The sequence below is a fragment of the Dasypus novemcinctus genome, chromosome 15 (genome assembly GCF_030445035.2).
Source record: "Dasypus novemcinctus isolate mDasNov1 chromosome 15, mDasNov1.1.hap2, whole genome shotgun sequence".
In the NCBI taxonomy this organism is placed as follows: Eukaryota; Metazoa; Chordata; class Mammalia; order Cingulata; family Dasypodidae; genus Dasypus; species Dasypus novemcinctus.
The window spans coordinates 2,526,335-2,553,159 of record NC_080687.1 but is presented as its reverse complement, the minus strand read 5'-3'; the positions used below and the strand labels follow the sequence as shown (position 1 = coordinate 2,553,159).

The 26,825-nt window shown below is 40.1% G+C and overlaps 1 protein-coding gene across 4 annotated transcripts in view; it reads right to left on the bottom strand.

Moving 5' to 3' along the window:
• The window catches only part of POSTN (periostin), a 32,261-nt gene extending 5,739 nt beyond the window's left edge, over positions 1–26,522 (bottom strand). Inside the window, exons 1-21 of one of the 4 annotated variants that reach the window (XM_023588614.3) lie at positions 26,016–26,400; positions 24,687–24,785; positions 21,785–21,849; positions 20,025–20,182; positions 18,002–18,166; positions 17,010–17,156; positions 16,376–16,517; positions 15,102–15,314; positions 14,428–14,562; positions 13,148–13,296; positions 11,794–11,930; positions 11,093–11,223; positions 10,466–10,596; positions 10,262–10,364; positions 10,085–10,152; positions 9,346–9,391; positions 6,614–6,694; positions 3,579–3,662; positions 2,779–2,868; positions 613–690; positions 154–237 (exon numbers count right to left, since the gene is read on the bottom strand). In XM_023588614.3, coding sequence (XP_023444382.2) covers positions 154–237; positions 613–690; positions 2,779–2,868; positions 3,579–3,662; positions 6,614–6,694; positions 9,346–9,391; positions 10,085–10,152; positions 10,262–10,364; positions 10,466–10,596; positions 11,093–11,223; positions 11,794–11,930; positions 13,148–13,296; positions 14,428–14,562; positions 15,102–15,314; positions 16,376–16,517; positions 17,010–17,156; positions 18,002–18,166; positions 20,025–20,182; positions 21,785–21,849; positions 24,687–24,785; positions 26,016–26,359 — 2,650 coding nt within the window. In that variant the 5' untranslated portion in view covers positions 26,360–26,400. Of the gene's footprint in view, positions 1–153; positions 238–612; positions 691–2,778; positions 2,869–3,578; positions 3,663–6,613; positions 6,695–9,345; positions 9,392–10,084; positions 10,153–10,261; positions 10,365–10,465; positions 10,597–11,092; positions 11,224–11,793; positions 11,931–13,147; positions 13,297–14,427; positions 14,563–15,101; positions 15,315–16,375; positions 16,518–17,009; positions 17,157–18,001; positions 18,167–20,024; positions 20,183–21,784; positions 21,850–24,686; positions 24,786–26,015 lie in introns of all 4 variants that reach the window. The other 3 variants (XM_023588615.3, XM_004458018.5, XM_004458019.5) reach the window with 3 other exon arrangements.
• Between the last annotated feature and the right edge of the window lie 303 nt (positions 26,523–26,825).

Genomic DNA, 26,825 nt, shown 5'->3' with positions numbered 1-26,825 from the left:
AACTAACATTGGGCCAATTTCTCATATGACAACACACCGTGTTGTCTTTTTAACCTAATTTTTTAAAAACAAATAAACCTCAAATGTCCAGTCTTTAAAAAGTTGAACTCCATCCCTGGAACCTGTTACAGGGTTAGTTGTCCTTTTACTAACCTCCCTGAAGCAGTCTTTTAATTTCTTCATCTTCAAACAATTGCTCCTCGCCACCGTCAATGAACCGGGTGACCTTGCTGACCTCTGAGAGGACACATGTTTACAGCAGAAACTGGTTTATATCATGGAAAGACAGACGGCTTGACGTGGCTAATAATGGCATCTGCCCAATGATGAATTCCAGACCCACACTCAGCTCTTCCTCAGATTTTAGCACCGTGTTTTATAAAACAGGTTTCTTTAAAAAGTGGTTGAACATACATATCAAAAATAAAATTGCTACGACTGCCAGTTTGTGTTTCAGTCCATATTATTTCTGACTTGTCTCTTATGTTGGTAGAAACTTATACAAAGGAATGAGATAAAGTAGAAAAATATTAAAGACCTCAAAGGTGGTTTTTGACTATAACAGAGGCAGCTGACGTGAAGCCCTGTTCCCATCGTTGCAGACATGCTCACCTTCTTGCAGCAGTTTCTTCAGAGTTTCTTCTGTTTCTCCACCACCAGCAGAAATCCGGGTGTATTTTATTTCAGGACCTAAAAGAAAGACCGTTTTAAAGAAAGGTCTAATATCACCCACTCGTTACAAGTAGACCTTTACAAGCAGAGGTGCAGCAAAGCAAAAGGCCACCAAGCCTGTAAGTGGCCGAACTGGGGTGTGAATCCAGCAAGTCTGGCTCCAGCGTCCGTGCTCCTAACTGCTGTGCATTCACAACAGCCTTCTCTGAAGAAATGGAAAAGCCGATCGTCAAGTTTATATGGAAGGGGAAAGGTCGCTGAATAGCCAAAGCCATCTCGAAAAAGAAGCCTGAAGTTGGATGACTCACTTCCTGCTTTTAAGACGTGTTACAAAGCCATGGAATGGTGCAGCTGCTGTGGAAGAAGTTTGGCAGTTCTTCAAAACGTTTAGTATAGCATTACCACATGACACAGTAATCCCTCTTCTAGGTGTATACAAAAAATTTAAAGCAGGGACTCGCACGGGTATTTGCACACTGATGTCCATAGTGGCACTGCTCACAATTTCCAAAAGACAGAAGAAGCAACCCAAGTGCCCATCACTGAGAAGTGGAGAAACAAAACTTAATATATACATACAGTGGAATATCCCTGAGCCATAAGAAGGACTGGGGTTCTAGGGCATGCCACACCGCGGGTGAAGCTTGAAGACAGCATGTCGAGTGAAATAAGCCAGAAACAAAAGGACAAATATTGTATGATCTCTTGGACATGAAATAATTAGAATAAGTAAACTCATAGTCAGCATCTAGAATAGAGGCTACCAGGGGATGGGATGGGAAAGGGAAGAGGCAGCTAAGGCTTAAGATGTTCACGGTCTCTATTTGGGATGATAGAAAAGTTTTGGTTAGGGATGGTGGTGGTGAGAGTACAAGATTGTGAATGTAATTAGTAGCACTGACTTATATATTTGCCTTATATAATTATAGATTAACATTTCCAAAGAGGAAATTTTAGGTTGTATATATGTTACTAGAATAAAAATGGACTGTACAAAACATATAGTGAACCCTAATGGAAACTATGGGCTGTGGCTAACAGAAGTGTAGCTTTGTTTCATCAGCTGTAACAAATGTACTACACTAATTCAAGCTGTTAATAAAGGTGGTGGGTATACGGGAGATCTGTATTTTGGGGGTAGTTTTTCTGTGAATCTACAACTTCTCTAATTAAAAAAAAATGTTTCCTAACTGGCACAAAAGATGGTGTAAAGCAGGGGTGGGCAAATTTGTCTGTAGAGGGATTGTGTTAGGCAGTCTGGAACATGTGGCTTCAGCGTCAACGCGTCAACTCTGCTGTCAGCATGAAAGACCCATGGCCGGCATGTAAAGGAATGGACATGACCACGCCCTGTTAAAACGTTATTTACAGAAGCGGGTGCCACAGCCATACTTCGCTGTTAGTTGATCTAAAAAACTACTTATAGGATAGCTGAATTAAAGTTATTTTAGGCTAATTCATGGGTGGGAGACTGAACCTGAGGTGTGTGTCCTACCATGGGCCACTGGGTGGACTGGGGGAGAGTGTAAACTACAATGTAGACCACTGTCCATGCGGCACAGCAGTGCTCCAAGATGTATTCACCACGTGCAGTGGATGTGCCGCGATGATGGAAGAGGGTGTTGATGTGGGAGGAGTGGGGTGAGGGGGGTGGGGAGTAAATGGGGACCTCATATTTTTTTAATGTAACATTTAAAAGAGAATAAAGAAGAAAAAAAAAGTATTAATTGCTTTAGACAAACTTGCATATATTTTGTTATATAGCTGTACAGACTTTAAAATTCACGGAAAATCAAAAGGAAGGAATGGATTTTCTTCTCGGATTCAGTAACTGATTAATAAAAAGCAAATAGAAGCTACTTGATTCTATATTATGCACACACACAACTTTAGAAAAATCCATGCTTACAGATTCATCCAGCAAGTTTCCAATTCAAAGTAAATGATAGCTTATATATGCAGAATCATATTATTTCTGCCAAATAGAAACAAAGTAACTCAGAAGACCCCATGGAAATGATTTAGTCAATTTCCCTAATGCTTTTTGGGGGGCATTTAGAATTAACCACTGCTTCGACATCTATTCACCAGGCACAGGCCCGTTACCTTTAATGATTCGTTCTTCCCGGGTCTCTTTTTCAGTTATTTCCACAGGCACCCCATCGATGATTTTGGTGTACTTTTTAATAATTGGCTCTGAAAGAAGGGGAAAAAATGCATTTGATTTATCCCTATATGGTGTCGAAACTGCCATAAAGTAGACATTTTAACGATTCAGGGAAACCTCTTATATTTTTTAATGCAGGATTTTGTGTGATCTATGTATCTTTAAAAAAATAATAAAATTAAAAATAAGTCAATCAGAACCATTTTTGGAGCGTATCTTGAATAAATTAAGATCAGTGGTGGTTTGAAAGGAAATAGCTACGTCTTGAATCATGGTGAGGGAGAGGGCCAATGGGGGAGCTACCTCTCCATTTCTTGCTTCCCGACTGTGGAATGAAAATTTCTTGAGAATCCAGGGAGTTACACATCATTAGAAAGGGAAGCCTAAAAAGTCCGAGCGGTAGCTTATTAGTTGGGTCTTATCCACGGGCCTCTAGGCCTCTGTTTCAGAGTCCAGTGCTCCCTTTGTATCTATGCGATTGTTACTACTTTTGATAATCATCACTTACACATGCAGAAGTAATGGCATTTGGATCTAGTGAGTTATTTGTCATTAAAAGGCAAAACACATTTTATTTCTACCTACTAATAAGAATCCATACATAATTGAGAGAACCATCCCCATAAGTTGTGAAAAATAAAAACCAAGAGAAAACAACTGATATTCGATAATTTTAAGGGAGCACTAGTTCAAAACGACCACTGCAGCCCCAGCCCGGGGCCCGGAGAGACAGACGCACCTCCGTGAATCACTTCAGTCATCCTCTCGCCCTCTTTAACCAGGCTGAAGTCAGGTTCACCTTCAAGTCTGAACTTCGTGGGTCCTGAGATCATTTTAGGAGACAAATGACCATGTTAAAAGCAGTTCCTTAAACTTCCCAGATCAGGAAATTCATTTCAACACATAGTGTTACCCAAACATAAAAGCAGTTTCAGTTTTAACCATTTCCCACTGTCTTCAAATCTGGCAAAATCTGTGTGCGCAGATGACTCGGTCTGCTGGTGGGCTACTAAAATTACTTCCATCTGCCTTTAAGTTGGGGGACAAATACAGCCACTGACAGTGGTAAAGTATAAGCACACAAAATATTATATGTGGCCACCCTTTCGAATCACACAGTATGCTCAAATTTGAGTTTCTCCCATTATAACTTGTGTAGAACCTACCTTATAGACTGATAGCATCTACTACTCTTTCCTTATCAAGAGCCTTTAATTTTTTTAATCTGTCAGCATCTTACATTTTTGACCTAATGAGCTTTGGATTGAACATAAGAAAATCCCAACTTTACACCTGTCTTCAAGATGCTGATTTTCAGGTTTTAGGAGGAAATTAAATTTGAGTACTTACCTTCAATGTGGGAATGGTGAAAAATTTAATTAATAGTTGACCAGTCCTTCAAATGCAAGAGTTAAACAAGTTGTATATCACTTGCAAAATGATTTTGCTCCCAGAGAAAATCATTTTGAATGTTAGGAAGCTAATTACTACATTAGTTAATCAAGACTATTTCAAAGAGGTGAAGAAAAATAAGGTTCAGTACATTCAACTCATACTTAATTCCCTTCAATAGTTGAATATAAGTATAATTGCTTATTTTTGAGAGGATTTTTTTGCTTGTCCAAAAATTGTCAATGTACACCATTACCCAGAACTAATCTAAAACTATCTAAATAACAAAAGCAATAGTGCAGTTCTTTAAAATCATAAACATTCCTAACAATACTATTTGATTTATGGGGCCAAGGGATATTGACTATCAAACATAAGAGTAGGTTCTTAAGGTGAAAGAACTTCTAAAAGAAGGTATACCAAAGGAAGTTAAGGACAAGAAATGAGTTAATAAAATATCTAGATTGCTATTGCTTTAGTGAAACTGAAGTTTCGGAAACGTCCCCTGGAGTGTAAGCTCTATGAAGGCAGAGATTTTTTATCTTTTTTTTTTTCATATTTATTCCTGACACATAACAGGGTACCCAGCACAGAAGATGCTTAAAAAGTATTCGTTGAATTTCATTTTGGTAGATTTATTAATATTTTTAAGTATAAAATATGGTTAAGTGCCTTTAATAAGAGACACCTTAGGATTGTGTCTTGGAGTTTCATTTATTCAATAAAGAAATCAAGAGTCATCAATGAATCTGCAAGCAGTTAAATACTGAGAAGGAAATGGCAATAGCAATTTAGATGGTGGACAATTATAAATGGCTGCCAAGGTAAGTATTTCTTTTCTCAAATTAGACAAAAGCAAAACTTCTGAAGTTTTGAACTGAGTTTTAATGTATAAGTTACATGATCCCATTATTAATCCAAGTTGCCTTTAAGGAAAACCCAAATAGAGTTTCATGGCAGAAAGATTGATATGGGTAGAATCCCACTGGAGAAGATTGGGAAAGTAAATGAGTTGATGAAGAAGTTGAAAGAAGAGAGAGGAATCTTTGAAAATAAGAACAATGGCACATGTGAATGAGTAAAGGATCTGTTTTCAAATGATAATACAATTTTTTTAGGAATTTGGTTTTTAAAAACAGTACAAGAATTTTAAAAGCAAGTGTATGAGCAAAGCTCATTTGGCCATTTTTTATCAAAATGATCAAGAGACATTTTCTCAACAAAAAATTTCTGCAAGTTAGATTTCCTCTTAAAACACCAATTTCTCTTTATCAGTATATTAAAAACAATGAAATGACCACAGATATAATTTTTAAAAAGTAAGTACAGATTTTAAAGAATAACTCAATTTTAGGTCTTGAGAATGACTAAAAATATAGATGACTAATTATCAATGAAGGCAACATTGACCCATGTGTCTTCAATGCACACATTTTAAGTCACGGCTTGATTTAAAAAAGAATAGGTGAAAATATTAGAAAAGTTGCCATCTCATTTCACAGAAGAAAAGAACTTTCAGAGTCAAAGATAATTACAACAGTCAGCCTGAGAGTCAATCAAGGACTGAATCTATTCATTTTTTGAAAGAATATGTCTGTCCTTAGAGACTAAAGATGATAGCCAGATCCTTTGTGACAAGTCACCACACTCAGTGTTTAAACACAAAAATGAGAAAGCCTTAACATCTGATCCTTGGAGACAGTGAAAACACGTGAAAGGAGGGCACCATCAAGCACGTTGGAGATGGCTAACACGGACAGTGGGGTAGAGAGGAAAAGAGCCCACTAATTTCATGTTCCAGTCTGAAACATCAGTGAGAAGTATTTATAAATTCAGGGCTGGATTTATGGCTTCTATGGCTCGACTCCACTGCACCAGCTACTTATTTTCTCTTGTGTTTATGGAGATATGCTTTTAATCTGGATAACGTGTGGTGGTGATTTTAAGAGCTCTTAAATCAGTGTACAGCTTCTATGTTTTCAGGTTTCTTTTGTGGAAGAACTTCCTTCCTTCAACAGTACAAGAGAGATCCTTGAGGGCAGACTGGAAACAAAACTACACATTCCCCTGAGGAGACTAATTGCAGCAAAGATGCCCAGGATTTATTCGTTTATGAATATCTGGGTACTAGTGTTAATACAATGGTCAATTAAGTTCAAATTAAGTCAAGTACAAGCAAATGTACTGAAAGTATTAGGAATGCACCATCTACTCTACTGAGAAATTTGCTCTCCGCATTCTGCAATTGCGTTAGCATGCCTTTGGTTCAGAAATATTTAGCATGTTAGTTTAAAAAAGAATGTAGATACATTCATAGAAATCAGTCTATTATATGGATATTTTTCCACAACAGGAGGAACCAGGTATAACATTGACTTTTACCTTCAGTTTTGGTAATAGGCTGAAGACTGCCTTCAATCACTTTAATTTTTGGTTCCACAATTTTGGTTATAATTTTAGTTGCTGAAAGTATAGAAAGTGGAACATGAATGTTTTTTGTATAAAAATGACCAGGACAAAACTGTCCTTCTTTAAAAGTCTCTGACAGGTCTGAGGTATCAGATATGGTAATATGTTCAGGCAGTTAGAAACAGGCAATATTCATTATTTAGTATCTTTTCTCATGTCCAGCTGTTGAACTCTGAAGTCCAGTGACTTGGATTTGTTCCAGTGAAATACATTCTCACTAAGTGAGGAATTCTCTCTAGAAATTTATCGTTTTGACTGTGCCACTAAAGCTCTTTACCTTCTTTTGAACTTCTTGAAAATACTGGCTGCATAGCAACAGAAGACAAACAAACATAATTAATTTTATGCAATTCATAATATCTTAAATTGCATTGTTGGATTATTTCTTAAGTAGAAGAAAAATGAAAGAAAAGGACTCAAAAATGTTTTTTCATGCATTCGATAACAGTGATAAAGAAAGGGAAATATGAAACACAGTTTAACAGAATACTTAAAAAATAAATTTCAGCCAGCCAGATGTGAATTCTATGCAACAAATATATGATATGATCTGCATTTTAAGTTCCAGGCTAAAATGTTTTTAATTTTCAGCTTTAGCATCATCAAATTGCTTTAAATTTAAAGGTATGTATTTTAAATGTGTGTCTTCTACCCAAATAAGTGAATAATGCGCAAAACCTATTTAAAATAGTAGCCACTGTTGGGCTGACTTTTGGTTGTTTGTATTAACTGGAAACATGTCTCTTGTGCGATACAGTCTGAGCCCCTGGTTTTGGTCCTTTCTGATCTTAAGCCTTAAAACATAAATCCATTTCATGGACATTAAAACTCCTTGCACAATCATAACCGCCTGCACTGACAGGTCGGAGGTGAGATGCTGGCCCAGCCGGGGTTTCCATCCATCTCACATCAGGCTTCTGAGAGAGATAGCTGTGTCAGCTTTTTAAGTTAATGTATAATTACTGAATTAACGTAACCTTAATTGAGACTATGTTTCAGTCATATCAGATGTTTTATCTTGAGTTCTTCAATTATGAAGCTCTAAAGCCCACCCAGCCTGTGCTCAGTTCTTGATTTTTCTTCCACGGAGGGTCTTGCTGTAGAGGCAGCTGCCCAAGAAAACCAGCTCCACCGAGGTCTCTTCTGCGGGCTCCTCGTGGGCGCCTTACTGTTATCTGACTCTTCACGTCATGCTTAAGAACTTGAGGTTCAGCATGTTTAATTAGTCGGTGGGATTGTTTCGGTTTTGCTTTTCTGAGGACTTAAATCGTTTTGGGGGGCTGGTCAGGAGCCAAGGAATAAATACTGATTTTATCTGCCTCCACCTCAAGTCACACATATTCCCATACAATTTAAAAGTCATGATAATTTGGTGACAAGATTAATGCATATCCTGAAAGTTAAAGAAAGCTTAAGACAAATCAACAAAGGAACATGAAAATACAGATTGTGGGTTAATTGGTCTCCATTTGACCAATGCTTCTGAATAACGATATTCTCGTCCTGGAGGGGCAAAAAAACATCAGCCATCCGCACTTCTGAGAGCTGTTTCAAGAGCTCTAGCAGATAGCTAATACTCATTAAACTTTGCAGAATCTAATAAAGTCCAGCTTATGTTCAGTAAGTGAGGGCTCAGTTTTACTTGAGGGATATAAAGGAATTGGAGTAACACTTTTGGCTCACTGTCTGCAAAATATTGCATTGACATGTATTGAAAGTGGAGGAACTAGCTTGGATAAAGGAGAGAAATTTTATAGAAGTAGTGAAGACATATATTGGTGGTGGTAAAAGATGATGTAACATTTCTGATGAATAGAGCCCATAAGAATTCTTTAATTTGGAATAAAATATATCTTCAGTATGATTGTATACTTCCAGCCTGGAATATGGACATTTTGAATCATAACAGTTAAACTGAATTTTTTAACAGTGCTGAGCTGGCCTGGTTGGAATTGTGTTTTTTACATACTTGAAATCAATAAGAGCAGCAGACATTTTGTTTTGCTCCTTGTATTGGATCTATTATTTTACCATCCCTGGTGTAAATTTTAAGGGAAAGAAAATCTTCATAAAATAAGAGCTCGTGGTATAAAATAGAATCATTCTGTAGCTAGAATAAAGGTGCAAGTTGAACTAATGTTTTAGCCACTGATAAATTTTGGGTGTTTAATTGTAGAGCCAAAACAAAATGGAAAGAGTTTCTGCTTTTGAAAGGTACAATGAAAGAAAGAAACAAAGCAAAGAAACAAAAAGCCACACCGAAAAAGAAATCCCACAAGATACATTTATGAGACTAAAACACCTTTTACGGCTGTTTCATTAAGTAGGTAAAGGTTTAATTTTGATAATCTGGTAGTGTCAGGAATCCTGGTATCTGGAAACTTTGGGTTTATCATCTGGCAGATCTTTGGTTCTATCTCCAGCTTTAGATGGGGAGCAAGAGGTACATTGGAGCTGCAGACTTGGTCAAAGCCAAGAGGCATTTCTCCATATAGACCTTAAGACCAGGTCAAGTGGGATGAGATTTGCCATTCTTGGGGTTCTAAATACCAGATTATCAATGATCTCTGTCTGTGAATATAAATCACTGTTTTCTTTTTTACATCCTGCCACGTCCACGGGACAAATATTCCTGTTGTACTTACTGTAGACTGTCACAGGTATTTCTTTGAAGGTGCTACCACGAACAAACTGAAAATAAATGCTTAGGTTTAGTAACATGGTATGTAGCAGTTGTATTAACAGCCATAATGCCCTTTTATTAACAAGAACAGTGATGCTATCATTAATGTACTAGAAATAAAATGAAATTCCCATAGAAATCATCTTTCAATTCCCTGCTCTCCTGGTCAGATGATATAAAATTCATCAGATTTCCAATTTGAAGTTTTAATAAAAGTATAGAATAAGCAATTGTAATTAAAATATATGTTTATTACATAGTTTTCTTATATTTTCTGACAATTAGTTTCTGCAAGGACTAAGGAACAAAATGCTCCTTTGCCTTAAATTACTGTGATGAGTGAAAATTTTTTTTATCAGCAAATATTTTATCTTTCTCTCACATTTGTGAGCAAAAGTATTTGATAATTGAAAGATTATGGATATTTATGTACACCTCTTACCTTCCCACCTGGGCTATAGTCTTTTTGAGGAAAGGGCCATGTCTCATTACAATTTATATTGCCTGGCCCCAAGGACCTGTTAAGTAGGCATTTGTTGAATAACACCATGAAGAAATATTAGGCCAATGATGCACAAGCAAACATATACAATCCAAGTCCAGTGTGCACCTATTTCTTAATGCATGCATTGTTAGTCTATCATATTGAACTTTTAATACCTATTCAACATATGACAAATAAATCCCATAGCCTTCTGTACCTTAATTCGGATGTATTTGATCAGTTTATTAAGTATTTCCATCAGCCGATCATTTCCAACAGGAGTGTCTGTGAAGAGGGATATTCAATGACTAAATCAATATTGGTTTAAAAAAATAAAGACCTTGATTCTAATTGAAAGACATTTTGTTTGTTAATGGGTTCAGCGATTACCAACCTGCAGGGTAGAGTAGCTTATCTACAACATGAATGACGCCGTTTGTTGTCATGATGTCAGATTCTTTGGATTTCAATTCATTGATCAGAAGTGTATCATTTACCTGTCAAGACAGGGGTAATGTCAATGGGAAATGCAAAGAAGATTGAACATTAAGATACCTCAGTGACCAGTGAACGCTATCATAAATCCCAGGGAACTTACTCCTTTCACGTAGACCTTGCTTCCTTGGGCAGTCTTTAGAATGTTAGTGACGCCAGGCTCAAATCCCTTTCCAATGAAAACTCCAGGTGTCAGGTGATAAAGAATGATGTTTTGAAGAGCATTTCTGTCCCCTAGGGGAAAAAAATATATATATATATATATATTTAATACGATGGCATCTTTTCTTATGCTTTGGTTCTACCAAAGGAGGAAATTATTTCATTGCTTTAACTATTTTTCCACACTCCATTATTCCAATAATGTCAGTGTTTTCTCAAGTTCATATCAAGACCATGTCAAAACATGCACTCAGTCTAATCAAAATAGTACCATCTCACTGGGAGAAGACAATCTCATGACTTGTGAAATTGTGACTGTTGCCATCTTCGCCTAATTGTGTGGTCTTTAATACAGAAAACACGAGGGGACAGGCATCCCAACAGCACAATGGTAAACAGTTCATTAAAAACATTTCTGAGTGTCCCTTCCAAGCAGAATAAAAGAAACTAAAACTAGCCATAGATATGAAAGAGGAGATTTTCCGAGGCTAGCATCTGGCCAGGAAAGACTGAGGAGAACATGAGATCCTGAAATCATGGGGCAAGGTCCGGCATTACGTCTACTTACGCATCAGAATTTCCTTTTCTTCATTAGTCATCCCCTTAAAGGCATCATTGGTTGGCACAAATAAGGTCCAATCCCCAGGTTGACTCAGCAAATCTTTCAGGTCTGCAGCTTCAAGTAGGCTGAGGAAGGTGCTAAGAAGGAAAGAGTGTGTTTATTTTATTAAATTTAGATTTAAATTTGCTCACCCACCAAGCACTTCCAAAGAACCTGTATATTGCAGAAAGCATGAGAAAACTGCCTGTGACACTTGTATGTTTCAAAGGCAATTTACTTATTAAGAAAGTTTTTATCACCTGGGAATTAGTTAAGTAAACTGTGGTGTTGATACTTTTCCTAAACTCTATTTTGATCCCCTAACATTTGACAAGGTCACGGTTTGAAACAAAAGAGAAGTGTGTTGTGTGTTTCATCTACTATTCCACAAAATAATCTTTGCAAGTATATCCTGTCATTTTAAAAAATGTAATTATAAAACAAATTGCAAGAAGCATTCCAGCCTATTGGGTTTAATGTTCACTCACTTAAATCACATTAAGTTGCACCAACCAGCAAAGGAAATAGTGTTAGAAACTATTTCAGTTTTGAAAACATTTGAATGGACTACTCGGAGAAACAGAAAACTCCATGGCTTAGGGGCACTGAAAGCAACAAAAACTCCCGTTGCTCTCCTTCCTGTGTGGAGGTGAGGCTAACGTGCTTACCTAAAACGCTTGTCCTGTTTTAGCTTTTCATGCAGGGATTTCTCGGCAGGTTTGATGATCTCTTGAAATACGTGAATAGCGCCGTTCCTTCCTTGCTTGCTTCCTCTCAGCATGCACGCGTTCTCAACGCAGACAGCCTGGCAAGGAAAAGCAAGGTGGGTGCTGCCATCGGCATACCAGGAATTCCCTGGAACCCGTAACTGGGTAACTGAATTTCCAAGGCTGGCCCTTCTGGGGGGCCCCTTTGACCTTTGACACCAGAGGAAGTAGCCCCTCCCCCTTCTCAAGGTCGTGCACAGCCTGACCCCACCCTTGGAATCCATCCAGAAGTTCTACTTCTAGTCGAACCCTCCTGTGCTTCAGGCAGGTAGTTCTGCCAGTTAATTACGAGCATGCCATAGCGTCCCTCTTCTCTATTGTCCGTTCTTTCTCCTCTATTCCGTTCCAGGTTCCAATTATTCTTCCCGGCCTTTCAGGTCAATATTCACCATAAAACTTCCCGGCCTCAGAGCCACGTGGACTCCTCCTCTCCTTTTCATCCAATTAAACAAGTATTTACTCTACTTTCTTGACTGCTAGGCCCTATCCACTGTCAGTCAAAATGATAGATTTAGTTACAGCTTTTTGAACAAACGTAATGTATTTTTATGTGTATAAGTTGAAGTACAGCCAATTTTCCTATATTAAAAATGCATGTCTTGGAATTGTGAAACTATAACGAACAGCTAGAATATCCAATTCTAGATATTGCTTAACTTCCTAAGAAACCTTTTAGATGAAGTCGCGTGTGTTACGTAGACGGAAGCTCAACAGAAGCACAGTATTTTTGATAAATAATATTGCCTAGAAATCTACTCCCAGATCAAAGTTCATTAGAACCATTTTATAGATTCTGGAAATCTCTGTCTATATAAGTTTGCTTGAAAGTCACCCAAGAAGATTCAACTCTGAATAGAGCTTATTATAAAGCCATCTTACATTCAAAGATCATCCAACATATTTGATTCTCTATAAAATTCCTTATAAACAGTAAAGGGTTTTACAAATAAAAGGCTTATTTTAGAGGGGTTGTTGTGGAACCCTATTAAAGATAAGTAATGCTTTATAACGTAAAAGAATTTAAAATGAAAAATACAAATTCTCTGAATTTTTAATACATTGTACTTTTTGTGCACTTTCCTAATAGTTTTTTCTCCCAGTTGCCCATTTCCCTGAACTTCCTATCAATATTTACTATTAAAATCACATTTATAAAATCTGAGGAACCATTTGCTGTGACGACATCCTTTGGCATGGGCGTGCCATTTGCCTGTTAGGGCAACGTGGGCCTTCTATTTTGCTCTGCTTCACTTACCGTGCGATACACAAAGACTCTGAGCTGTTTGCCTCCCATGGTCTCCAGTTTTTGTCCATTGTAAAGCTCATTAAGGCCAACTTTTACTTTCAATATGTGATTCTGCAGAATTAATTTAAGAAGGCGCTGATCCATGCTCAGAGTATCATCTATAAATAAGTTCATTTAAAATAAGAGCATTATTTTTATATAGAAAACAATCAAGTTTCACCTGGCAAGAGAAAATTATGGAAACTGAGGATCCCTGGGTAGTATATGTATTACGAGTCCTACACTCAGGGCATGGATGAGCCACTAGAGGCCTGAGGCTAGCACTTAGTCACCAACTGGGACTCTGTGACCTTTGGTGCCCAACGACCAGAACTCCATCCGAGTGATGGCCTGAATGACGCAAGGGCTCAGGGTTTTATCAGGGTCTGACAAAAGCTGGGCCAAACGCTGGACAAGGTTTCTCTGACAATTAGATGCCCGTCAGGCACGTGCAAGACTACAGATGGGCCATTTGTAAATTCGTCTTTTTCCTGGAAAAAGAATCAGAGCACATACCTCTGAAACATGTGTTTCCTTAAAACAAAGAGAAAAGGCTACATTTCTAGGAATTTGAGGGTTTACTTACAAATAATGTTATATTTCAAAATTTAGTATTTGGAAAAATGTACAAAATATGAAATTTATTTTTTAATTACTGAATTTTCCTAACAATCTAAACATCTTTGTGAAATAATTTTCTGGAAAAAGTGGCAGGTTGCATGAATCTAAGTGCTGTCTGTGAAAAGAAGCTACTAGATGAAATGTTTAAAATAATAATTCACATTATAGAATGGAAAGGTATAACAGTCTCTCATTTTTATTTATGTATAGTTTGACTCTCTTCCAAATTCTTAATTGCATAATATACCTCTTTACTCCTAAATATTGTTATGTTGGTGTCAAATAAACAAATTACATTTATTTTTCTTAAGGTCTACTAATTCATTTCTATGTGTGCTGGAAATCCAGTTAGAGTCACAGAATAGCTGAATCCTTATCACAAACTTTCACTCCCCAAAGACCTGTACTCATATAATTACATATTTGCAAATGATGGTCATTTTAGTGGAGATAAAGTTTTATGCATACTGGACACATGGCCTACACAGAGGCATATTGGACACTTAGCCTATGCAGAGCCTGATCAATGCCTTGGAAAACGTCTATTATTTCTTATTGCAAACAGTCATGGTGAAGAAAATAAGTTCTGAGGGACAGGGGTGAGCGGGAGCATGGTGTCTGGTACGTACCAGAAAACGCATTGTTCGTAGGCGCCAGCAGCGTGTACTCGCCATCCGGCCTCAGAGCCGATGCCAAGCCCAGCTGAGCTACGAGGTCTGTGAAAGTGGTCTGCTGGTGTCCCGCCAGCTCGATAACTTGTTTGGCTACAAAACAAGCCATGATCACCATAGATTAGGAAATCAATTCTTGGCTGTTTTCTAATATTGTAAGCAATGTCAACGTGGTAAGACATTTTGCCCTTTCCCAGGAAAACAGTTCTAGCTTCCCTTTTGGGGAGATGAGGACCACAGGGAATTCCAGAAAGAAAATATCTTGTCTCCCTGCTCCGAAGTTTCTTTACTTCTCTGTTGCTCAACTCTCATCTCTCTCTACCTCTGTGAGTGCCGGAGTCCTTTCAGTTACCCAAAACTGACTATTTGGCTAAAACTTTCCCTCTGTTTCCAAAGAAAACCTGTGGCCACGGTGAAAAGCTTCATAAATGTTTGGCATCAGGAACCCTGAAAGCTGAAGCTCCGTGTGTGGGATGCCCCTGGTGTCACGGGCCACTGGTGAGCGCTTGGCTCGTGGCTTGTCTCGTGGCACGCTTCACACCCGTCACCCTGCACGGGCTTCCTGGGACTCCCTGGCAGGGGCCGTCACTGGTGAATGGTCGTAAGGAGGAGAACACGACGTTGCTACTCACCGGAATCGGGAATGAGGACCTGGTCGATCAGATGGATGACGCCGTTATTTGTCACAATGTCCTTTTTGTTCACCATTTTGATTCCATTTACAGTTATGCTGTCGCCATCGCACCCTATCTCAACTGTGTTTCCTTCCAGGGTTTCAAACACTGCTCCACTCATGATGGACTCGGAACACTGGAGAGTGTTCAAGATGTGGTACTTCAGGAGAGCTGGGGGCAAGAGAGAAGGAGCAAGGAGAACGACGCTTGGCCCTTCAGAGGTATGGTTCATTGTGCAACGAGGTATTCCTAAGAAATCTAATAAGTACCTAAGACCCGAGGATTTGATTGGAGGCTCTCCAATCCTAACTACTGAGGTTGTTTTTTTTTTTCCCAACAACTACACGATGGAAAGAGCTCAGCCCAGTAGGAAGTGAGAGGAAGAGATCAGCTTCTGGAAACTATTTGTGCAGTACTGGAAGGCAGTAGATCTAGTTTCAGCTCCCATGAAAAGTCATTCCTGGTGTGAAGGCAAGAAGGAGTGCCCCCCACAGAGTCCTAAGAATTTATTTGTCAGTGATACCTACTCCCAAATACTCAGGCAGTGTTTGCAGGAACTGCTTGTAGCAATGTCTGTACATAATTTGTGATGAGATTGATAGAGGCTGAGAGTCAGACAAATAAAATAATCCCCTAACGACAGCATCTAAAAGAAGTCAGAACGGAGATGGTTTCTAGAAAGACGCCGGGAGGGATCTTTGCCTAAACGACATGATTATCTACAGCTGCACCTTCAGATGTGCTCATCTGCAACTGGGATAGGCTGAGTAAGTGGAATGTGCTAGACACAGTGGAAAATCTGCTCGATGCAGAAAGGGAGATTGGAAGGAAGCCACATTTTCCTGTGAGGCTATAGGTAAGAACCCAAGAGAACCATGTGGTCTTCTCAACTCAAGTGTATCTTTTAGCATAAATTTAGAATTGAAAGCATTGCATATCATGCTTAGAATCTGAAAATCTGATGACCTAATATTCTTTTTGTACTTTTGCTAATCTTTTTTAATGTCTGCTACTTATTCATTTGAAAGCAGTACAAAGAACGCGATCTTCAGGATATTCTTATGATTTGAAATTACATTCTGCCTACTCCTAAGAATTTGTTTTTGAAGATTTTTTGGTCCATCTCCCAGTGTTTATTAAAGCTGATAATACTGGTATGCATACAATTCTTTTCTATTTCCTTTCCTTCCTGAAATTGTGAGAGACTTCTCAGGAGAAAGGCATTTCAGTACCTTCAGAAGCCACTTTATCTCCCATGATCCTTTCCAAGACACCTCGTGGTAGCTTCTCAAAAGCTTCGTTGGTAGGAGCAAAAAGTGTGAAGTGACCGTCTCTTCCAAGGGACTCCAACAGATCAGATGTGAGCGCAGCTGCCTGAAAAGCAAACGTGCTTTTTAGAGGCATAAGTATTGCAAATTCGGGAGAAAATTATAGCACACTTAGCCTGGACTGACATCAGGGAGTTGGTTTATTCAGCCTAGAAGTTTGTTCTTGTGAGATCTTTAAAACATTCTTTCTTGGCACAACCAACTGTGTCTTTTCCAACTTTCCTTTTACTGTGTTTTCAAGAATGGGAATTCCGCCAGTGTTTGTGTCACTATAGCAATAGCCAACAGTATATTCAATCCCTGAAATGGACTCACTCTAAATGCACTAAATACAGTATCATCATATAATTATTCTTTATCTATCATGTCCATATAAATATTGTTTTATATGAGGAACTTATTTTATCTTTGTAAAATGAAAAGTTTTTCCAGCTTTTTTTTGTTGCCAGATTTGTTTTGTTTAGCATTCTCTTAGATTGTGACAGGGAAAGAGGAGGGATTTCAGTGTCAAAGGCAGTCCACCGTTCCTTGGACTTACCCTGAACGACGAGAGGTCGTCTTCAGCTTCGATGAAGTCTTGAATCGAGGTGCCAATTTGTGTGAGAACACGATCAATGACGTGCACGACACCGTTGGTTGCGATCTGGTTCCCGTGGATGATTCGAGCACAGTTAACAGTGACAACCTGCAACCAGTGGGAGAAAGTCAAAGAGCAGAAACCAGAGCTGGCCATGGACCACTGAGACTGCAGGCTCCTCCCCAGCTGTTCACTGACACTAGGAAATGCGTCATGCAGGAGCTGACATTCTGGACGCAAATGCTCAAGGAGAAGGCACACCTTAACCATGTCAATAGAGGAAACTGGAAGAGAAATCAGAACCATTCAGAACCCAAGTTCAGATACACTTAACAAATCTGGAAGCTTAAGGCAAAAGCATTTTCTAATTTTATTCTTCCCTTTCTTTTAGAGAGAAAGGCAGGCTATTCCTAAGGTGGGTCAGTGCATTACATAAAGTAGTCTAATTAGTCTAAAATAAATTCTGAGAGAGAAAAACAAACAAGTGTTGCACAACATGATCAGTTCTATTCATCTTTAAATATTGCCTCATCACTGCTTCTTTTTCTCCTTGGAAATTTGACTTTTGAAAGAGCCCAGTGACCATCTTGGCAGTTTCTCACAGCCTCTTATCCAAACACACAGGAGCCCCAATCGGCAGAGCAACCAGATGCTACATATTTGCTGACTGCTCTTTTTGCTGTCCAGAAAAAATTATTGAAACCCATTAGCTACTAAACTTCTCTTTTTAGGAACATCTAAGTCTACCGTCAGTGAACCGTCAATTTAATTTTTCTTTGGTAAAAAGCAGTTGCTCAGTTGGAAATGTAAATGCCCTAGATTTTGGGAAAAGTCAGGATTTGGTGCTTATATTATTCTAACATTTTCTTTTCATTTCTATGAATATTATATGACAGATACAGAAGCATTAATGTCTACTGTTCAGAAATGTATTTTATATTAAAGAAACTCACCCCATTAGGATAGTGGTTGATGAACAGTCCTAAATTGTTGTACATTGAAGGAATGATGAGGCCGTTTTTCAGGTCCTTGGTCAACATCCGCTTGTTCACCATGTGGCTATGCAAAGCGTTCAGTAACTCGACATTCACGTTGCTCTCCAACCCTCTGCGGATCTCCTAGGGAAAAAGCAAGTGATACAAGTTTATTTTACTGTGATTAATGATTAAAATCCTTAGAATCATACTTTTCTACTTTCTTGTTACTTTCTCCTTGCATTATCCAAATGCTCAAATAAAATTAGCACAAATAACAAAATTATATTATTCCAATTGATTAAGGAATTTTGTAAGTTTAAATATTCAGTAAAGAGTATCAAATCTGATAGAGTGCTTGGGCATTAATAGGGGCACAGCAAAGTATGAAAAGACTGTGTTGATGAGACAATCTTGATGTAAGTAGAAGTTTCTAGAGGTATGAAGTCATCAGATTTTTTAAATACTTTTGAGGAGTAAATATTTTTTAAAAAGACATATTTGCATACAATATTTGATCTTTAAAATGGTCAAAAGAAGAAGAAAACACTTTGAAGTGTCAACTGAGGAAGGCCTGCTCTTCTTGAAGTAGGTTTGGAGCTCGGCCTCAAGGAGCAGGATTTAAACAGGTGGGAATGGGATGGTGATTGCTCCAAGTCCAGATGCTGACACGGGATGAAGTTTGTGGTGCAAATTTGTCTAGTTTGACTCGCACATGCCTTACACGGAGCCCTGAGAGCTGAACAGGGAGACAACAAACAGCAAGGGAGGCCTGGCGCTCTTGTGACATTTGAATGTACGGCTAGAACTTGACTTTGGGGGGTTGAGCTGGACCTAACGTACAGGAGGGGGGTATACCTGAGAACCGCTCCTAGCAGTGCAGATGAAACGCGAGCCTGGCTGACCAGCAGTCGTGTGTACGGCTTGGAGAATGGGAGGTAAAGACGACAGGCCCTTGGCAAGGCTGAGCAGGGAGCGACTGATCCTATCTGTTAGCAAAAAGCAGTTCCTTACCCAGCAAAGAAGATGGCATGTGTCTCAGATAACTTGCATTAACGGTAGAGACCGTGTAGCAAGGAGACAGAATGAAATGGATATTACGAACATTCTCCTTGGGGTTCCAAGGAGAAACAAGTTCAAGAAACACGGATTTCATAGTTACAAGCACCGAAGTCGTAGTTGAAATCACCAGGCAGGTATATGAAGAGCAGGGAAGAGTTCCTGGAAGGGACTTTCCTGAGGCAGGAGAAGACGTGTGAGCAAGAGCAGCCAAAGAGGAAGGCAGAGGAGGGCTCCGCCACGCAGCTGTCAGCCAGCAGCTGGAGGAGCAAGAAGAGCCAAGGGATCTGCCCACGGTTTCCTTATTATTTGACTCTGGCAGGAACGATCAATTCACCTTCATGCCAGGGGAAGGTAAGAATATATTTCTGTCTCAGTTTTACAGATTTGGAAATTGAGCTATCAATTTCGTATGTTATAAATCAGCCAGTGTATAAAAAGTCTGAAAATCAAATGTATTGCTTACAACAGCTCATTTAAACCTAACCCCTCAAGCTTACAAATCAATCCATCTCTAAACATCCATATATATTTTCCTATAAATAAAATGCATAATTAAATATATCTGTATAATACAGCTAAAACAGGCTTTAAAATCTGCTAGACTCCTTAACTGATCTTTCTAATATACATATATATATATCATCTAAAAATTCATATATTTCCTCACAACCAAAACAAAAAAAGGAAAGGAGTAAATAGAATAATAATAAGTAATAATAAGTGTCCTTTAGGTCCACTCTTGATTTGCCTTGATTTCAATTAGTCTTTGAACCTGCTGGGCTCCTACGTGCTTTATTTCCCCCAACAAGGTACCTTTATGTCTACTCATATATGTGCAATAGAAAGATATAAAACTTCTATTAATTTCCAAGCCAAAAATTAGTCAGAATGAAATAGCAGCAACACCAGGCATAAGGCAGTCATGAAAACAGTGGCTTACAGGGTCCAAGTTGTCCCACGCCTCGTTGCTTGGTGCGAAGTAGGTGAAGGAGCCCTTCCCTTCGATCTCCTCCCGCAGTCTCGAGACGTCGGAGTAGTGCTGCGTGGTGGTGGCTCCCACGATGCCCAGCGTGCCGTAGACGTGGTCGATGGGCAGCACTGCAAAGCAGACAGCAGGAGCTCAGGGGCGCCACCCTGGACCCCAGCGCGTTTAGCTGACAACTTAGGCAAGCAAGTTCTAGGAATCAGCAATCTTACATTAAACCTGCCTTTTGAGTACTGAACAATAAAATACAATTAAAAACTATTATTTCACACGTATTATCTATCTGTTGTGTTGAGGGAAAATGCATTGTAAACTGTCATTCTGGTTTAACATTTAGTCCACTTAGGTCTCAATCCTGACATGTCAATAATAGTTGAATTATAATTATCAGTAGTAATAAAAAACAATCAGTATCCAATTACTTCAGTTGAGAAAATTAAGATGCTTTTCATTTCTCACTGAAAATGGCAAAGATAATAAATTCTATTACGATGGCTTGAAGCTCCTAAATAGTATCCTATTTTTAGGTATAGGGATATATATATATTTTTTGCAGCTTTTAGTCCCTAAAAGGAATATGTATGTCTGCTTTCTTTTCATCATAATTTCAGAAGGAAATTGATCAAAGCATCTAACACTTTCAGAATACCTCCTCTGCATTTCAGAAGAGAGATTAATGCATTGAAGTCAATCCAAAGGGATTTCCATAGGATGGTGCACAACCTCTTTTGTCTCTGACACTATGTGATTTGAAAATTAGTATGATTTGACCAACATCACAGAATGGAAAATTATCACTTTTGTGAATATTCCAAGACTAAATGAGGCAAACAATAAGTTATAAAATCAGGATTAACAAGATCCCAAAAGGATGGGAAAACTAGATGATATTAACAAAGTGAAAATGTAACAGTTTGGTGTATATCCTATATTTAAGCAAATGGGAAAAAAGTCTAGAGAGAAGGCCTGGGACCAGTTTCATTTAATTGGAAGCCTCATGTGGCCAATGATGTGGCCTTATCACCACTGACATTAGCCCCAAGTGAGAGGCTTGTCTAAACGTTCCCTCGCTGGTGGCACCCGCAGGATGGTAAGCAGGCTGGGCTCGCTTCCAGAACAAAGTCGAGACTCTATGGTGGGGCTCTTGATGTCCAGGTGTCGTTGGAAAACCTGGAGATGACCAGCCCACCGAAGAGAAGAGGGTAGGTGTGGGGAGGCTGTGATGATTGCAGTAATATTTGAATAGTTGTCCTTTCAAAGAGGAAACGGATGAACTATTTTTTTCTCTAGTTGGCAGAATTATAGGAAACCAAATTTCCATATGAGGAACATTGCAAAAGCAGGGTTGTTCAATCAGAGAAGATGATGCTTTGATGCTTTGCCAAGCAGGCAGCTCCCTGTGTTTAGACTTTTTTAAAGAAAATTATTTTGTAGAGCCCAGATTTTTGTTCTTAAAGAGAAATTGAACTAATTTAACTGTCTGGCTAAGCTTCCATGATTATTCCATTTGTATCACCGAACATCCAGGGTGCAGGAATGTGTTTGAATTATCTTCACGACTGGTGACTAACATGTCACATAGGGGCTATATCTTGGATTTACCATGGTGCTAAATAACAGATACACACACACAGAACTGGCTTCTCTGCAAGCTTCCTCAGCTCCCGCCTCCCAGAAGACAAGATCTCCACGGAACTAAGCAATTGAGATTTTACCTGCAGGGCAGCCTTTCATTCCTTCCATTCTCATGTACCCAGGGCAGCATTCATATAACACCGTCCTGAACAGTGGACGAAAAGTAATGTTAAAATGAGGAAGCAAGGAGGATACATTTTGACATAAACTTGGAAAGACATATGGTTTTATTGCCATGATTTATTGGGAGTCTAGAAATCAGGCACCAGAGTGTTCATACTAGCTATATTATATTATGCCATAATAATATTATCTCAACTTTACATTATATTAGTTATGTTTGTTTCAATTTACTAAAGTGAAGAAAATGCTTAATTGTTAAGTTAACAAAGTTATACAGACAATAATTAATCAAGGCACGGACGAGAAAATCTGATAAAGCAAAAGTATCTCCAGAATAACTTTGCTATCTTACTACATTTTTAAGGAAATATTGTAATCTACATTTCCTGTATGATTGCTTCCCTTTCTCACTTAATTCAAATAACATAATCCTGATTTTCATTTTATCAAATTCAATATAACATTTCTGGAATTTCTCTAGTTTCTTAATGAAAAATTTCTGGTGTGGAATAAAGGCTTAAAGACAGAGATAAATGAAAAGATATAAACAGAACAAAAATGAGAAATGTCAATTTCAAATTATTCTTTAATACTAATATACTTTAAAGTTTTGACTAGTTGATACTAGAAGCATATACAAACTAATGAAAGCCTTATGCAATTCTTAATAAGGTCCCCAAACCATATTATTTACATGGGATTCCAAATAAATAAATTTGAAACTATATATTTGGATGCCAAGCAATTAAGAATTGTGTATATGTTAGCTTAGTATATATTATATGCAATTTAAAAATTGGATACAGATGTTTTAGCCCAGAGACTAATACTTAAAGTAAAATAGTGAAAATAGGAAGAAAATTTTCTATAAAATATGCTAATGTAAATGAACAACCAGCTTTAATATAAAGATTAATGCACCAAACGGTATAAAATTCTATGACAGTTGCTTGTGATTTCAGCTCCTAGTTGAACATTTTAAAGACAAAAAAAAGTAGTTTTTTCAGGAGATCATCTAAGCTGCACAAAATGCAATGTTTCCATAAAAAAAGACAATCATTGCTACACACTACTCTTTCTCTGAAAATGGGAAATTTGTCTTTTTTTTGGAAGAGTATCTAAAATCTCATGAACATGCCAGTTGAGATGTCGTTGACATTCTCTGAACACCGCATTGCAGGACCAGTAAGACCAACAAGATGATGTAGGCGGTATCCTAAACATCTTCAGCTTTGGGAGGCTTCGTGGTTTTCACTGGACCTGCCCAGTTGACTCCCCGCCTCCCCCACGTCCCCAGAGCACCTGCTTAGCCAGCAATCAAATGTTTCTGTCAAACCGACACGTAAAGGCCTAGAGATGCGTGGCCATTTGAGCGGCTGGGGGCAGATGGGAACATTCTTCCTGTCACCGTTATTGATTTCTCTGTAATTAGAAGCTAGCACCTGCATCCATGTCAGAGCAGGGATGTAAGTATGTGTGTGAAAACGAAGCTACTTGGGAAACACGGGCTAAGTGAAAGTGAACAAAGGCGCACTGTTTCTTTCTGGTAAAACGCCAGCTTGGACGCTGGTTTTTCCTTCCCTAGAAGGCAGGAGGGAGCCCGGGCGGGTGCTTTGCCCAGGGCTTGGCGCGGTGGCTGCACAGCCATCACCACACCTCCCTGAGCTCCAGCAGGATGCCGTCAAGCTTCCCCCGAAACCATTCTTACTAGTCGGGGTGCCCTTCAGATTCCCCTCAGGTATCCCAGGAACTCTAAAGAGAACTCTAAAGAGGGGAGCCGAGGGCCCGGGGTGTGGGGTGGAAGGGGGCCGGCCTGTAGCTCTGCCAAGGTCGCCAAGCAACCGGCCCCGAGCTCTAGCCTTCTGCAGGCTGGGAGGAGGGGGGCCCAGGTGAGACTCCACACAGGTGTGCAGCGGGGGGCGGCCACAGGGCAGGTGACGGCAGGGGCCTGGCGTGCAGATTCTCCAGGGGAGGAGCAGATGCTTGTGTGCTGTAGGGCTCCTCTCATTTTCAGGTGCACATTTGTTCTAATCAGCTTCATTTCGGACCCTTGGGGCTGGGAGTTATGGTTGGTCTTTTTCACCTTCGTCCTTCCTTTGACCTTCGCAGTATAGGCATTAAGTGTGTGTTTCATGGACACAGCAACCCAGCCTCCCAGAGAAGGACTTCCACCTAGAGGAGCTGGGCTAATATGATTACACCAGAAATATTTTCTAAAAGCACCCCCCTCCCCCGCCGTCGCTCCCACGCTGCTTAGGGTGAGTGGCATTTACCTCCATGCCAGCAGGCAGCCTCAGACCCCCTTAGCCTCCAGGTATCCGTCGCTGTGGGTGGGGCAAAATGAAGGGGGCAGGAGGCGCCGTCTCCCCCGTTTCCTTGCCTGGGGTGGCATCTACCCTTTCTGGTTTCCTAAGGTAGCCTCCCGGTGGCTTGGTGGCTCAGTGCAAAACCAAGAGGTCGGAAAGACATGGACCTCAACACCTTTCCACCCAGGACTGATAAAAACTCAGTCCCCTGGAATAGTGAGAGAATTTCCAAATCACTGGGGGCAATCGTGAACCCGATACTGTAGATTAGGCCGTCCTCCTGGCCCTTGAAGACACAGGGAACCGAGGCACAGGGTCGGCACAGGAGGCCGTGGACACCTCACTGCCCTACTCTGGCCGCACCAGCCATGCGCCCGTGGCTCTGCTCCCTTCTGAGGACACGTGGGCCCAGGGGAGGCATTTAGGGAGAATTTCCTGATGCTCTCGATTTGGGGGAGCATTTTCAAGAGGGAAAGTGTGGGTGTCCAAGAAAGGGCCTGTATCTCCCAGGGATGCCTTTGAAACTGGACAGCATGAAGATGGGAAGACTTACGTTTTCTTTCCGCAGATGGCACCTTGATACCAGTTCCTGCAAGTGCTGAAGTATTTCTTTTTGGTGCCCAAAATCTGTTGAAGGGCACAGACATTTGGCCTGCGGAGCAGAGAGAAAGAGAAGAGGGTTCAGCATCCCAAAGGCAATCAGTTCTTCCTTTCTGTAGGGCCGGTGGTTTAAAAAATGTGGCCGTGGGGATTTGATTTTCAGAGCTGCGATTTGAGCCTTCCACAGACAGCCCCATTGTACTGACTCCCTGCAAAAACTAAAGTCGATGGGAAAGAGAGAGAGAGAAAGTTTATATTCCTGAGAGTCAAACTCCAATGTTTTAAAGAATTAGCCTGATAAGAATTCCCAAACAGCATCCAAGTGGAATTTTTATCAGGCTTTTTATGATAGCTAATAGGCACTAATCCACAGACCTTGCTTTTTAAACCAAACACATTCTTATTTAGGGGGTGGGGGTGGCTTTGGGGCTTCCTGGGACCATGAGAGGTCACAGGGCAAAAGAAGCCAGGGTTTTCCTAGGTCCAAAGACCCTCTCCTCTGCAGCTGCCCTGGGAGGCCAGCACGGATCCCAGAAGTACCTGCGTGCTCAGGTGGGCTGGCAAGCCCGGAGCGCGCGCAGGAGCGCTGAATTTGTTGAACTGAAGTTGTCGATCAGGACCCCAAGTCCTGATCATCTTTTGAGCGTTAAGGAAATCCCTCCGAGCCTGAGGTAGACATGCCAAGGTGCACTCCAAAAATACACGTGGAGCGCAGGTGAAGCCACCAAATGTCGTTTGTTAACTTAAAAAATGCTAGGTTGTCGCTGAATTTATTCAACAAAATATGAATTTTTTTTGCAAATTCCAGAGGCAGAATTGAAAACTAGGACAAGTGTCTAAAGAATGCAGAACGTACTTTTCATAGTAATTTAAATGAGACTATATGCAAATCTGCTGCAGCACAATGTGAGATATTCACAAACCACTTACCTAATCACAACCTCTAACCCTAGATTCTTAAATTTTGAAAAACACCAAGAAGCTGACTCAAAAGGAATGTCCTTTGCATTTTGTTAATCAGAGCAAAATGATAAAATATTTCGTAAAAGGCAATCATAACTTATCCTGACAGTAATTCTTAAAGTGCCAAGTGTTTATATAAACCACAGACAGCTCCCTTTTTCCTTTTCCTCCTTATTTTTTATAAGTCAGAAAAGGCTTTTCCGTCATCCTTTGTAAGGAGAAAGGCGCTGAGGTACACCTGGGTGCACCCCGGCAGGTGCGCACAGGGGCGCCCCGTGCGCTTCTGCGCACGAGAAGGGAGACGAGAGCGCTGACTTACCCCTGCTCCCGGCCCCTGATGCGGCTGTGAGCCAAGATCTTGTCGTAGTACCCGTTGGCATCCGCAGGGTTAAAAGCAAACAGCAGGAGCAGCGAGACGCCGGGCAGGAGCTGGGCCATGGCGAGCTCCCTCGCTGCAGCCGCGGAGCGCGGGCCGGGGCGCGCGGCCTTATATCCGCGGGGCTGTGGGCGGGCCGGGCGCGCGGGGCTGAGCCCCTCGGGGGCGGCGCAGCGCCCCAGCCAGCGGCCCGGGAGCCTCCGGAGGCTCTTCTCATCAGGCCGATACTGACTTTTAATCCCATGAGTAACTGGCTCTTTGCATGTCCATATGGCAGTTGGTTGCATTCTTTTGTGATTTACAGTTGGTTTTCTTTGCTGGAAAGTAAGTTTGCAAGTAGGTTAAGGAGTATTTTGCAATCTAGTCCTCTCGGAGTCCACGTCCCTGTGCTGAAGAGACTGTCGTTATTTGACCCCATCCCTTCTCAGCACACTCGGTTCACATCAGAACGGAAATGCTTTTAGTTTACACTAGAAATCACAAGGAAGGAGTGGCTCTTGATTCAAAATAAATTTCAGTGCATTTTAAATGTGCACTGAATATGAAACTATAAATTCTGACTCGCTGACAAAACTCATATATTTTGCTTGGAATCCTCCTGAACTAGGGACACACCTCCCATTTCACTTCTCTTTCCAGATATCAAGAAATAGAGTTAACAAGTCACTCCTGGCAAGCTTCCCTAACATTTGAAATGAAGCAGAAAAGAGAAACATTTGTGCTTTATTGTTTTGTCGTTGCATCTTTCCATAA